The 13505-nt window shown below is 56.1% G+C and overlaps 1 protein-coding gene across 1 annotated transcript in view; it reads left to right on the forward strand.

Annotated features, from left to right (window-relative positions):
* The first annotated feature begins 1034 nt into the window (after window positions 1-1034).
* The window catches only part of EPHB1 (EPH receptor B1), a 408729-nt gene continuing 396258 nt past the window's right edge, over window positions 1035-13505 (forward strand). The window contains exon 1 of the mRNA XM_031439520.2: window positions 1035-1572. Coding sequence (XP_031295380.1) covers window positions 1515-1572 — 58 coding nt within the window. The 5' untranslated portion in view covers window positions 1035-1514. The remainder of the gene's footprint in view (window positions 1573-13505) is intronic.

Consider the following 13505-nt stretch of genomic DNA (forward strand, 5'->3'; position numbering starts at 1 on the left):
ACTGACAACTCTGGGAGAGGCATGGTGGGGCAGAGGCTAAGGAGGTGATCTAACAAGTCCTCTCTGACCCTGTAGGACCAGACCATCATCAGGTCTAGGGTGGGGGTGATGGGGTGAGGACATTTCATCAACACAGCATTGCAGCCTCAAGGCAGGACCTTGAGCTTGAACCCTCTGGCTACCCCGAGAGACAGGCAAAGACAGCAGAGCTGGGGGGCTGACCCAGGGAGAATCGCTCCTACCTCCAATGCCCTGTCCCCTTGTTGCTGCCTCTGCAAGTCCTTCCAACCCCTCACTCACAGTCATGGTGCCTTCCTCTGCACCTACCTTCCAGAACCCTCTGCTGCCCTATTATATTCTGACCCCATAGGGGACTGTGTGACCACTGGTCCCCCCACCTGACTCATCTTCTGGTTCAGGGCCCTCTGTGGATGTTCACAGAGCATGTTTGGAGACCTCTGGGGGACAAGAGCAGCAGGGAGTTGGCCAGGAAGCACATCCAGTGCCCTGCACACACTGGGGCTGTAGCCCCCAGATTCTCTGAACCTCATTCATTCGGTCATCAGATACATGCTATCAACTTTGATGGGCCCGGCGCTGTTCTAGGCACTGGCCATTCCATACTGAACAAAGCACACACGAACCCCAAGAATGAATACCCCTATTCTAGTAAGAGGAGACCCACAATAAAACTGATTAGTAAAAACCATACCCTGTTAGGTGAAGTGCTATGGGGGCTGTGCCATGCGGATTGCATTAAATAGCGTGGTCAGGGTAAGTCTCGCTGAGAAGATGAAAGACAAGTTTGATTATTTTAAAGCTCACCAGTCCTGGTGGGCTATAAGGGGAAGTCCTCAGCCTGCTCCTTCGCTAGGCCCCCTAAGTCCGGGCTTGGAGAGCTGGGGCCAGCCGGTGCAGTTCTCCAGGAGCACCACCAGAGGGAGCCCGGACCCCTCCTAGCGCCTTCCGAGCCCTCCCGCACAGCCTTGCAAGCAAAAGTTTTTCTTAAACTAACAATGCCAGTGTAAGGAGGTGCTCGCGCCTGATTGGACGGGGGAATTTTGCAGGTTTGATTCCTTGATTGGACAGGAGGTGTTAGGGGTGGGGAGAGAGCTGATGGTGGGGGATCCCGCTCCCTCCCTCGTCAGTCTGGCCGGCTCCGTCCTCTCGTAGGCTCGGCTGTAGCTCGCAATGTGACACTAGGACGCACACGCACTCGCGCGCTCTCCCCGGCTCGCACTCCCTCGCCCTCTCACACACCCGCACGCACACACCCACCTCTCCCATAAACACACACACACACATGCACACCCACACCCACGCGCGCCCGCACCGCCCCACGCGCGCACACTCCCGCCCACGCCCACGCCGCGCTCCGGGGAGTCCGGTCCCAGCCAGAGCGCGAAAGGATACGGAGAAGCCACCGGCGGGGAGCGCAGCGGCGCCCCAGGACGCGGCGCCCTCCCCGCGCGGCCGCCTCGGCTCGGGCTCGGCCTGGGAGCCGCCGGCCGGCGATGGCCCTGGATTGCCTGCTGCTGCTCCTCCTGGCAACCGCAGTGGCCGCGATGGAAGGTAACGTACCCTCCGCGGAGCAAGTTGGCGGCTGTATCACCCGGGCTTCTCTGGCGGCTACATGTCGCCCGCATCCCGCGACCCTAGAGCCAGGCGGTTGGGGAGCGTTGGCCGCGGCCGAGCGCGGGGCTGGGGCGGCACCCACAGGCGCGCCCCCGGCTGGCTTACGGCGCCCGCAGCTGGTTCGCGGAGCCCTCTGGCTCCCGCGCCCTGGCGCTCCCTGGCAGCCCCGGTCTCCCGCAGCTTCGGCTTGGAGAGCGCGGAGCCCGCTGCATTGCGGTGCAGGCTCCTTAGCTCCGGCGGAGCTGAGCGTTGGGGAAGTATGGACGCCTCGGGCGGTCCGGCCCCTGGAGTGCGGGCGCCTGTCTACTCCCTTCCTATCCCGGCCACAGATGCGCTTAGGCTGCCGTGCGCCCTCTCCTTTTCCTCTGCTTGCGGTCCGCGGACTGTAGGACTCTGGGCTCGGCGGGCTGGCGTTGCGCGCGGGGACCGATGAAGCAAGCACTGGCCCGGTACCCCCAAGTGGCCGCCGAAGGAGAGGAGCTGAGTTCATTGGCTGAACCCTCGGGGGACAGCCTGGTGGTCGGGGAGCCTGCGGGCTGCATCTTTTCGGGGTCATTCGGGGTGAGGTGGACACCTTTGTCACTTCCTGAGCCTGAAAACGGGGCGGGGTGGGGTGGGTGTTCGGTCCTGCCGAAACTCCCCCAGTATCTCCTTCGTCCCGGCAAGGGAGCCGACGCATAGCGACGCTCTCCCTGCTACTTCTGCCTTGGCTGTGCCTCCCTCCGCTGTGGCCGGGAAATCGCGCTCCGCGGGCACCGCGCCTGGCGCAGCAGGGAGCCCCGCGCTGGGCTGCGCCCGCGAATCCCTGTGGGAAATCCCTGCCCCGCTCCCGCCTCCCGCCTCCCGCCCCTTCCCCCGCCCCATTTCTCGCCGCGGAGCGGCGGCCGCAGCCCCTTCCCAAAGCGCTTCTCGGCCTAGAGCGGAGTTTAATGCCGGGATGGAAGCAACTGTGCGGGGAGATGCGCGCCGCAGCCCAGCTCGCAGCCTCGGTGTCCGGCGCGGGTGAAACTCCACTGAGGGACTCCGAGGACGGGGAGCTCGCTCCGCTGAACTGCCCTGGTCCTTGCCCAGCTGCTACCGTGGCCCAGTGGAACCCCTCCCCGTCCCTCAAGCCCCGGGTTCGGCGCCCCAACCCCTCCGGAAAGTACTGCCCTTCTGGAAGCGAAGCAGGGGCTTTTTGGCTCTAAGGCGGGTCTAAGATTACCCAGCCTCGTAGGGAAGACCACCATATCCCGCGTTCGTTCTGGTGGCGGCGCGGGGGTGCGGCGATGAATGCTTGGAAAGCTCGCTCTTGCTTTTCTGAAGGTGGCTTTTTGTCTGCCCTCCGCCTACCACTGCCCTTTCTGGCTGCTGGTCTTTGTGCGGGGCGGGGTGCTTTTGGGAACGTGCAGGGACTGGAGCATTGGGGAGCGGGGACAACATCCCGCAGAAAGGATGCTCGGGTTTGCCTTACTGGGGAGCAAGCGCGGGAGCGGTTAAATTAGGACAAGCCGGGCGAAGCACACCTCCAAACCGGTCAGGACGACCTGGGCGAGCGAGCATTTGCAACGGGCGAGGCTAGGCTGGACTTTCTAGCTCTGGGGCGGCGCGTCCTGCCAGCCGCTCTTCGCGGCCCCTGGAGGGGCAGTGGCTTGCTCTCGGAGTGCAGAATAGGTGCCTACTTTGGGAGCATGGTCCTGGCGTTGGGTCTGCGTCGTTGAAGGAGGACACATGCATTCGAGCGAAATTGTTTGAAGGGCAGATGTGTGGGAACACACCAGGTGTCTGGCGGCGCGCGGTTTCCGCCCTAGACCCCACCTGGGTTGGCCCTCCTTGTCTGCTCGCTGGAGCAGCCCAGGAAGGGTACCATTGTGCCCACGGCCAGCCGTGTATACCGGCCCTGTCACCTGGGGCGTCTGGTGCTGCCCACGGTGTGGGGGCGGTGTTCTTTCCCTCAGCGCAGCCCAGGGAACTTTGCCATTAGCCCCGCAAGAAGAGCCCGGCTTTCTGGGCTGAACATCTCTCCTGCAAGGGTTAAAAGAAATGCCACATTCAGCAGAATATTAAAGCAGCCCCGGCGTCCCTGCTCGGTGCACAGGGATAGTACACACCATTCACTCCTTCGTCTCCTCGAATGAGCACAGGCAGGCTCATTTTCTACTCTCCACACGCGGAGCCGCCTTCCCGCCTGCCTTGCTGGGCTGGGGCCAGCGTCATTCCACTTGTGATGAGTGAGGAATAATTATCAGAAAAGTGAATCAATGAGCTTCCTACACAGAGAGAGGATCCCACTCATGCAACTGTGGCCAGGGGGAGCCTCTCCTTGCTGGTTTGGCCCCTTATGTGTCTATCTGTCTTCTTGTCTTCGTGGGTCTCTGGTGGAATTGTAGTGGGGCCTTGTCACCCAAGGCAGGCAGCTCCAAGACCAGGCTGGTCCTCAGCCTGGGCCAGGGTGAGGACAAAGGGATAGCAGTAGCCACGGGCCAGGTGGGGACACTTCACCAGAAGCAGGCAGGGCCCTATGGGACCCTCTGCCTGGGTGGAAGAAGGAGGGGCTGGCTAACCCAGAGAGTGGGAGACCCACCCTGAAGGAGAATGCCCCTTTCCTCCCTGCTGCCCCCCCCCCCCCCCCCCCGCCGCCCACTTCCAGCCAGTGGCTCTGGCCTGCAGGGAGAAGGCTCTCTGGGGCTTTTAAAGTCTATTTTCAGAGGGGAGCAGGGCAGGCTGGGAGGCAGGGATGCTGACTTCCTCAGGCCTTCTGGACACAGAACGAGGCCTCTTTTCTGCCTCTGGGAAAACAACTGCCTCTTCCAGTCCGCACCTTTTCTCATTGGTCTGAGAGCTTGTTGAGGACCGGCTGCTGGCATCTATGGGCTGCCTCCTCTGAGCTGCCCTTTGGCCTGTGCCCTTCTGGTCGGGGGCTGAAGACATTCTCTCAAGGTGCAGCAGGAAGGACATGTCAGGCTGACAGCAGACACTTCGCCCTCAGAGTGGAGTATTTCTGGGCTAAGCCGTTGGCCCTTCTGGGAGGCAGCGATCTGGAATCACTGACAGCTCACAGCATCCTCCCAGCCCCAGCACCGGCGTCTGTGAGTGACCACACACATGCAGGGGGCCTCAGTGTGCGACACTGGCTGACCAGAGCACTCCTAGGAGAGCTGCCTTTTGATGTGGCCCAGAGTGAAATTCTGCACTTGCCACCCTTGAACCTGCATGTGTGTTTGCTTTGGTGGTAAATTTCTCAGGGCTTAACAAATAGTGGGTTCTCCGTAGGAATTCCTGAGGCCTGAATGCATACACGCCTGAGTTACAGTACCCCTTTGTGGGATAAGTTACCTTGAAATGCAAGGGCACTGCATTCCACGGCACACAGTTAAGTCTCCATCACGGTTTCATGGTGGAAACCCCCAAGCTCAGCCTGTGTGTCTGTAACAGGCTACCAGGCCCAGAAGTGATTGGCTGTTTCTGCATTTCCTGTGAAGATTTGTTTGCTACGAGTGCATCTGTTTTGGGTATCCATGAGCGTGCATGAGCCTGCAAGCAGTAGCAGGCGCCAAAGATTGAAAAAAATGTCTAGCGGAGAAAAGTAAAATTGGAGAAAATTCTATCCATTAGCTGATTTTATTTTCTGTGCGTCGTGAAAAGGTGGCTATTACTCAGTGTTTGCGGAGGGACCCCCTGAAGCAGCGAGTGAAATCCTGGTGAGGTAGGGTAATGCAGCCCTGGGCAATTGTTTTGAGAGAAGTCTTGATAGTGTAGACAGCTGCTGAGGTAAGACCCAGCCCCAGCCCGAACCTTCTGGATCGGCAGAACAGAGCTGCCCCAGCTGGAGCTGCTCACCTATTCTAACCTTAGAAATTGGACGAGACATACGTTATGAGGACACCCCAGTACTAGTTTAAAAATGAAGATGCTATTAAAGTCAAAGATACATTCATATTATTAAACTATGACGATCATCTTAGTTAACTCCCCAAGAGTTCCTAGAAACGCTAAGGTTTAAGAATGTAGTGTTTCCAGCATGGGCAAAGGGTGGAGGTGATTTTGGAAGCCAGCAGTGTGGGGTATTGTCTCAGGCAGGCATCTCAGGCTTCAGGCAGCCTTGTGGCACCTGGGCAATTCATTCTAGACTCCTGGACTCTGTTCCCAAAAGGTCAGCAGGTGTGGAAAGATCCTGAAAGTTGACATTCTGGCCTCCCAGAAGATCCTGTTGTAGGTGCTTCCTGAAAACTTTGCCCAGAGGAATGTTTCTAAATTAGGCTGCAGTCAGGAATCCTGAGCAGGTCTTGCTCTACTTGTCACTTCGGGAGTTGGAACGGCCAGGGCATCTGCATTTTTAACAAAGGGACTTGGCGATTCAGATGCAGGGAGCCTGGCCCCAGTACATTTAGGAACTGCTGATAATAGCTACCACCTAACACGAGGTGCCATTCTAGGTGCTTTACATAAATTAATTCTCTTAATCTTTAGACAATCCAATCACATAGGTATTATTATCCATTCTCCTCTCCCATTTCTCAGATGAGAAGACTGAGGTCCAGAGTGTTTCAGTAATTCGATGATGCCACATAGCTAGTAAGTGGACTGCACTTGAACCCAGGCAATCCATGTTCTGTACCACTCCACTCTACTATTTTTGTAGGCTTTGCTTGAAGAAAGGTTCAGATCAGCCTGATTCCATGGGTGGGAAGAACTCTAATGCTGATTCAGCCACTGGCCATAGGGTACTTAACTGATGAGTAGGGACTCCATATTTCCGTGGTCTTGGAAGAAGAGATGATGGAAATGTTCGGATAATCCCAGCACTTCGGCTCCAGCCCAGTTTCCCTGTAGCTCCCTTCCTGCCCCTTCTTTCCCACCTCCCACCCTCTTGCCACTCTATACACATGCAGATGTGGGGCTGGGAACAGCACGGCTTCTGATAAGGAAGGATCCCGAGCATCTTTGCCCCTCTCCCTGCCCTGGCCAGCTCTCCCAAGGAAAAAAATGGTTGCGGACAAGGGTCCCCAAAAGATGTGGGCCTGGGCATCCTGTGCATTCTGAGAGCAGTGGAGTGAGCACATGAGACCCTTACCTGTCCCCACCTGATCGTCTGAGGCACATCCCTGCACCGGCTTCCAGGAGCCCACATTCCTTGGAAGAGCTCCCTTTATGTCTCTGTCTTCTGCATTAGCCACTGAAGCAACCTGAATATTTCTCTCAGATTTCCATGTCCCCAAAGGTGGTGGAGAAACAGAGTATTGGATGCCTGCCCTTCTGAGGAAATTACTATAATAATAAAGTAACACCCTGGGAGAGATTTCATATTTAAGAGCACAATTTTGCATGAGAAATTTCTCAACCCCTTCTATGGATGCCATTTCACTTATAGCGACAGACTGGGCCCTCAGGTGTGTGTTTTTGTTCAGAGGTTGGGGGTGGGGGGATTGAATGGCCAGCTCAGGGCCACCTGCTCCATCAAAGGTCCCTGACACCTGATGTCTGAGCCACCTCGCTGGCTTTTGTTAATCACTCCTGGGGGTTAGAGAGATGGGAACACACTTGGCAGGGAGGCGGGGAGGATGGAGAGCTTGGTTCTTCTTTGCTTTCCATCTGAACTAGGGCTCAGGAAGCAGCAGGACGTACAGTTAGCTCTTGCCCTCCCTGGACCCAGTGTTCTCATTGTTGAAAGACTAAAGGAGGGGTTGTTATGATGGAGAGGGTAGCAGGGGCTTGGGGTGGGGGCAAACCCCAGAGTAGAAACAGTGATAGAAGTAGGGGGGCTTGGGGTTGACAACTGTAGGTGAAGTGCAGTCCGCAGCGTTGTGACCCCCTGGCTAGTTGTGGGCGGGGTGTGGATCCTCAGAGTCTGGGGGCTGGGTTCTGCAACAGTAGCTCAGAGAGAGTGAGGGTGAGCCTGGCCAAAATCAAAAGGGCCTTAGCCTAGTGCCCTGCTCGAGAAGACCCCACTCTCAGGACCTGTCACTGCCCAGGCTGTGTAGCTGGTACAGGTGGCACCTGGACCACAGCCCCCTCTAGTCCATTTCCACAGAGAAGGTTTCGTCTCCACAGCCTAGGAAGGGCACCTTACCCACCTGCTCCCTCACTCCCGAGGCAGCGTGGAGTGTCAGCCCCAGAACCGAAAATCTGGGGCCCTACGCAGCACCATAAGGACCCTGCTGATGATGGGGACCTCGGATGCTCCGTCCACTAGTGGGGAAACAAGGTGATGAAAAAGGCCAGGTCTCCCCCTCCATCCCCAGTAGAGGTGTTCCTCCCAGGCACAGGACACCCCAGCACCTGCAGACAACACCATTAGCAGCTGCTGAAGGAGGCTGCTCTGTCCCCTCCTGGAAGGTTCCCTCAGAGCGTTCGGTAGCAGAACTGGGCTGAGGTGGAAACATATAGGAAGTTTTCAGAGAATTACCAGGACTCATTTCTGCCCACAGGTTGCACCTGAGGCCCTGCCTGTCTCTCCTCTCTACCCTCCCGCTCCCTGGCAGCAAGTGACAAAATGACTGATTTGAATTTAACCTCCTCGAGCTGCTGCTTCATCCCCCAGCGGAGGTGATAATGAGCAGAGAAATGGGCAGAAGCAGGGGGCCAGGAGGGGAGGGGCCGGTGAGGGAGCGTGGCCCCGGGCTGTAGCCTCGCACTAGCGTCTGAGGTCCCTGGGACTGAGCCTGGAAGCCAACAGGGCCTCAGGCTTGTTCATCCGGAGCAGGACTGGAGACAAGTTTTAGGGAAGGGAAGAGACTTTCCAGAAATTCTGTAGCCTGGCAGCACTGGAGCCAGGACTGGACTGAGCTGCTGTGGCCCCTTGAGCATCTACCATGTGCTGATCCCCGACCCCTTACTGTCCCAGCATCTGCTCTCCCATTTTCCAGGTGAGGGAGGAGAGGCTTTGAGAGGGTAAGTTACTGGCACGAGAGCTGAGATTCAAACCGAACTTCTGACAAAATAAGTTGGACAGCTCCTCAGGCCTCTGCCTCCCAGTTAGTGCTTTTCCATTGAACATTGCTTACTCACGAATTTAATCAGGAGGCACTTATTAAGCACCAGCTGTTTATTCACTGTCCGGCCGGGTGCTGTCAAAGGTACCCTAATTTATTTTTCAGAATTTGCCACAGGGGTCACCTCCTCCTGGAAGCCTTCCTCCCAGCCCCAGGCTGGATTCGGTGGCCTGCTGGTCCCCACCACAGCCACCTCTGCCGCCCTCTGTGGGAGCACAGCCCACACTGGTCTGTGGTGGTGTGTTGACTTCTCTGGGTACCCCGCAGCTCTGTGAGCCCCTGAAGGATGGGGCTCTACCTTAATTGTCATGGTATCCCCAGAATGCGGCTCTGGGTCTCCACGCCCGTCCGTGGGGCAGGTTCTCCTCTTGCTCTCTGGAATTGCCCTGCCTGTGCCTCCAGCTGGAGGAAAACCTTTCTCCTTCTCAGTTTGCGTTTTCCTATTTGCACATGGCCTTTCCCACGTGCCCCCACCCGTCAGACCCCCACTGTGGTCATTAGTGGTTTTCTTTTTGCTGTGAGTCTGTCTGGCTCTGATCTTTGATGAGCTGTGTGGCTTAGATGGTTGCAGCTTGGCTTCTGTGCCTGGCTCTTGGCAGCAGGGGGTGTGTGTTGTGGGGGCAGGTTGCTGTGGGCCTCCTGGAGCTCCCGCTGTAGGCCCGCCTTCCAGAGGAAGGGCCAGCTGCCGGTGTTCACTGTTGAGGGCCGACCTGGCTTCTGTCCTGTGAACCCCGCCCTGCCTGGGCCTGTGCTACTCCCGGAGCTCTGGCAGCTTCTGCCCATCTGGTCAGGTGCAGACCCATGACATCAGGGGAGGATGCTGGGATTTAGCATCAGGTCTGAGCACGGCAGGATATGTGGGAGGAGGGAAGAGAGAAATCCCTCAGCATCCTAGTCTCAGTGGACAGGGTCTGGTCCCCTCAGGGCCACACCCATGGACAGGGCTGAGCGGGAGGACCGGGGATGATAGCAGGCAGCTTCGTCGACAGTGGCGGCTGAGAAAATGCCTTATCTGTGAGAGGCAGCTGGGCCCTGCGGTTAACTGTTCTGTTGTTTTCCTCTTGCTGTTTTTCCAGCACATCAAGGTGGGACCTTTGCCCCTGGCTTTCTCATTGATGCTGAGGCTAGAGCTGGGTGATGCACTTGGAAAGGGGAGAGAGGAGGGAGGAGGCTCACTAGGGAGGGTTGGGAGGGGAGCCCATCCCGGGATGCTGTCAGCCCCTCTGGCCATGCATCCAAGTGGTCTGGGTGGTGGGAGTGCAGGCTGTGAGCTTCAGGGCAAAGAGAAGGGTCTCAGGAGCAGAACATCTACCGTGTTGTGGGCGGGTGCCCAGGGACCTGTGCTGGGCACTGGTCAGGCTGTACTTTGGGTGTCAGACCGCACTGTGCTGTTTGGCTTTGCCCTGGCTAGCACATATGTGAACCTCTTCCCGCACCTTCAGGACTGTTGCAAGACCCTTCACAATCTGGGTCTTCCCTTTCCTTTCCCAGCAGCACCTCCCGCTGCTCTGTCTTCCCCTGCCCCACACAGGCACTGACGCACACCCACTGCTCAGGTACACGCACCCCGGCATCCCCTTTTCTTTTCCCCATCTGTGTGGGGGCCCAGCTGAGCCTTCTGCTGCTCTGTGCCTCTGGGGCTGCCCCTGCTTGTTCTGCCTGTGTTGCATTTTTAACCAGCTTTTCTTGGGTAACCCTAACTTACTTTTTAGAATTTGCCATAGGGGTCACCTGCTCCTGGAAGCCTTTCTCCCAGCCCCAGGCTGGATTCGGTGGCCTGCTGGTCCCCACCACAGCCACCTCTGCCGCCCACTGGTCTGTGGTGGTGTGTTGACTTCTCTGGGTACCCCGCAGCTCTGTGAGCCCCTGTAGGGTGGGGCTCTACCTTAATTGTCGTGGTATCCCCTGCACGTGGTATGTAGGTAGTGGCCAAAGTGTGTTGTACTGATGAACACAAAGAAAGAAAAGATCAACAGAACACATAAAAACCTGAAATCATGTCCTCTATGGTAGTTTAAAACAGGCCTGTAAAGGTTTTGACACTCTTTTCATCAGAATATGAAACCTAATTCTCCAGTTAAATATGTGTTTGCCTTCTGACTCACTCTAATGGATAGAATCTGGCAGAAGTGATCTTGCAAAAACTTTGGAGGTGAGATCAGAGAAGACATTATAGCTTCTGGCTAGTTTGCTCTCTCTCTCACCCTCTCACCAGGGATGCTTGCCCTTGTGACCCAGCCACCATATTGTGTGGAAGCCCACGCAACTCAGAGAGACACGTGTGGATGTTCTAGCCATAGCCCGAGCTCAGATCCCAGCCCCCTGCCAGCCTCCCATGCCAGACATCCGAATGAGTGCGTCTTCGGTTGGTTGCAGCCCCTTCTTTCCAGCCATCCCTGCTGAGTCTAAATGAGAAGAGACAGACTTTCCTCCCTGAGCCCTGTCCAAATTATAGATCTGTGAACAAAATAAACATTGTCAAAGTTGAAAACGACTAGGGTTTGGATTGGTGTATTATGCAGGAATTGATAACCCAAATAACCTGGGAGAAGTATAGAAGACAAATGGTGCAGAAAAAACTAGAGAGGACTTCGGGAGAAGCTGGGGAGTGGGGGAAGAGACGGTATCTCATTCATTCAACATCAAACAGATATTTGTTAACTTCCTACTGTGTGCCAGGCAGTATGCGCAAAACAGAGTGAAGGAAGGGGAACCCAGCCCTCGGGAGCATCCTGGTGGTGAGACAGTCACTGAGCAGACAAACAACGTAGACTGTCATTCCAGGAAAGTACTGTAAAGGGAGTAAGTAAGCAGGGTGATGATTGAGAGTGATGGGTGCAGGCTTGGGCAACTGAAAACGAGGGGAGAGGGTGGGGAAGGGAAGGTCTCTCTCTGTGAATATGAGAAGGGTGGTCTTGCCAAGCAGGCTTAGCTTTGCTGTGTGTGAGAGATGGATTTTGGCTTGATTATGAAATTCTTTCCAGCCAAGCTGAACCAAGCTGGAGCAGGCTGCCTCGAGAGAGGATGCAGCCCCCTCCTGGGGTGTCCAAGGAGGGCTGAGCTGCACCCAGTCTTGAGAGCCCAAATTCTACAAGATGCAAATGGGGAGTGGGGGCTGAGAGACAGAACTGACAGCTTGGTTTGGGAGCCATCAGGGTCATGAATATTCTTACAGAACACATTTATTGGGCGTCTACAAGAGAAACACTGCGCTTGAGAGGAGAACATGAAGGTCAAGAAGACACTGCTTTTCCTTCAGAAGCTCACTGATTAACAGACTGGTGGGGGAGACAGAGCCATGCAAATTACAAGCTGTAACAGGAGTATGATGGAGTCTGCTAGATGTGGTAACATGGTTACATGTAGCGACGAGGAGAAACCAAATGAGAGCGTCATACTTCCAGTGGGAAGGATTTGCAGCAGGAATGTGTGTGCATGTGTAAGAGAGAGAGAGACAGGGACAGACACAGGGTGAGCTCCTTGGAGGTTGGGTAGCAATTTGTCAGATAGAGGTAGGGGCGGGTAGGGGTGGGGATCCAAGACCCGTGGTCATTCCGACTCTCCGCCTCATGAAGGTGGACTTCTAGCCCTCTCCTCTTCTAGCGGGCTTTACCTCTTTTATTAGCCATATCTTTGGTTGTAGAAACACGTTCAGCTCAAGCTGGAGGAAAGGAAAGCAAAGGGTAAGGAGTGATTACTGGCACTTGTTATTACTGGACAGTTGGAGACTTAGGTTGCGATGGTATCCGGGGCCACGATGCTGTCTTAGGGCTCAGTCCCCCTTTTTTTCATTCCTTAGCTTTGTGTCTGTGTCAGGCAAGGTCTGGGCAGAAAACGGTTGGCATTCTCAAAGGGCTAGCTGAGGAGAGTGCAGTGAAGACACTCTTTAGGGAAGGTATGAACAGGGTTCAGGGGACAGTAAGGGTGGGATGCACTCAGGGACTGGCGAGAGTGGGGAGCCAGAAGGGGTGAGAGGAGGGGATGATGGCATCCGGACCTGGCAAGAGCTGTAGCACGGGGGAGGCTCCCTGGCCGGAGCTGTAGACGTGAATAGAGGGGCGCAGCCTCCGTCTAAGCCATGCAGGGGGTGGGGCATCATATTCCCCAAACTCTTTCTCCTCCACTTTCTCATCTCCTGCCAGCACCTCCCATTGGATGAATTCAACAGGAAGGCAGGGGGCATGGAAGCCTGGTTCGTGGAAGCCAGTCTCCCGAGGCTCAGAAAAGGGCAAAGAAAGGTGGAGAATGGACCTGGAGGGGGCAGTGGGAAACAGTCAGCACAGCCGTTTACGTTGACTTCATCCTCCAGCAGGCTCTCCCAGCAGATGGTCATGTGGCCGCTGGCAGCTCAGATTCACATCCTCTTGAAACCTCAGCAGAAAGTGGAATTCTCACGCTCAGTAGCTCTAGCAAAAAGCCCTGGAAATTTTGTCTCCTTGGCTCCATCGAGTCTCAAGCCTCTCCATGAACTAGGCTCTCTCACTGGGAAGTTGAAATGCTCTCATCGGCCAGGCTTGGGGCACATGGCCACCCATCCTTGGAGCTGGGAGGAGATGGTTAGGCCAGACTTGTCTGAGCCACCAGGCCTGAGATAGAGGAAGGCTGGCTCCCCAGAGAAGTGTCAGGGTGCTGGGCAGGGATGCAGTCTGCCTCACACATTCAGCCTGCTTGCATCACTGGACCATAATGGAAAGCTCGTGTGCAAGAGAGGAAAGAACATGGACTCTGAGGGCAGAAAGAGGTTGTGGTTGTGATGGTCCTGGTGGAAGATATGAGAAAAACTGGGGAAACTGAAGGTGAAGGAAAAGTGAAAACCCAGGAGAGGGGACCCAGAGGTGGCTGGGCAAACAGCTTCCTTCTCAGTGAGGTTGTTGTCTGCATTCCTGAGCATTGTGATCA

Source organism: Camelus dromedarius, chromosome 2 (assembly GCF_036321535.1).
Source record: "Camelus dromedarius isolate mCamDro1 chromosome 2, mCamDro1.pat, whole genome shotgun sequence".
NCBI lineage: Eukaryota > Metazoa > Chordata > Mammalia > Artiodactyla > Camelidae > Camelus > Camelus dromedarius.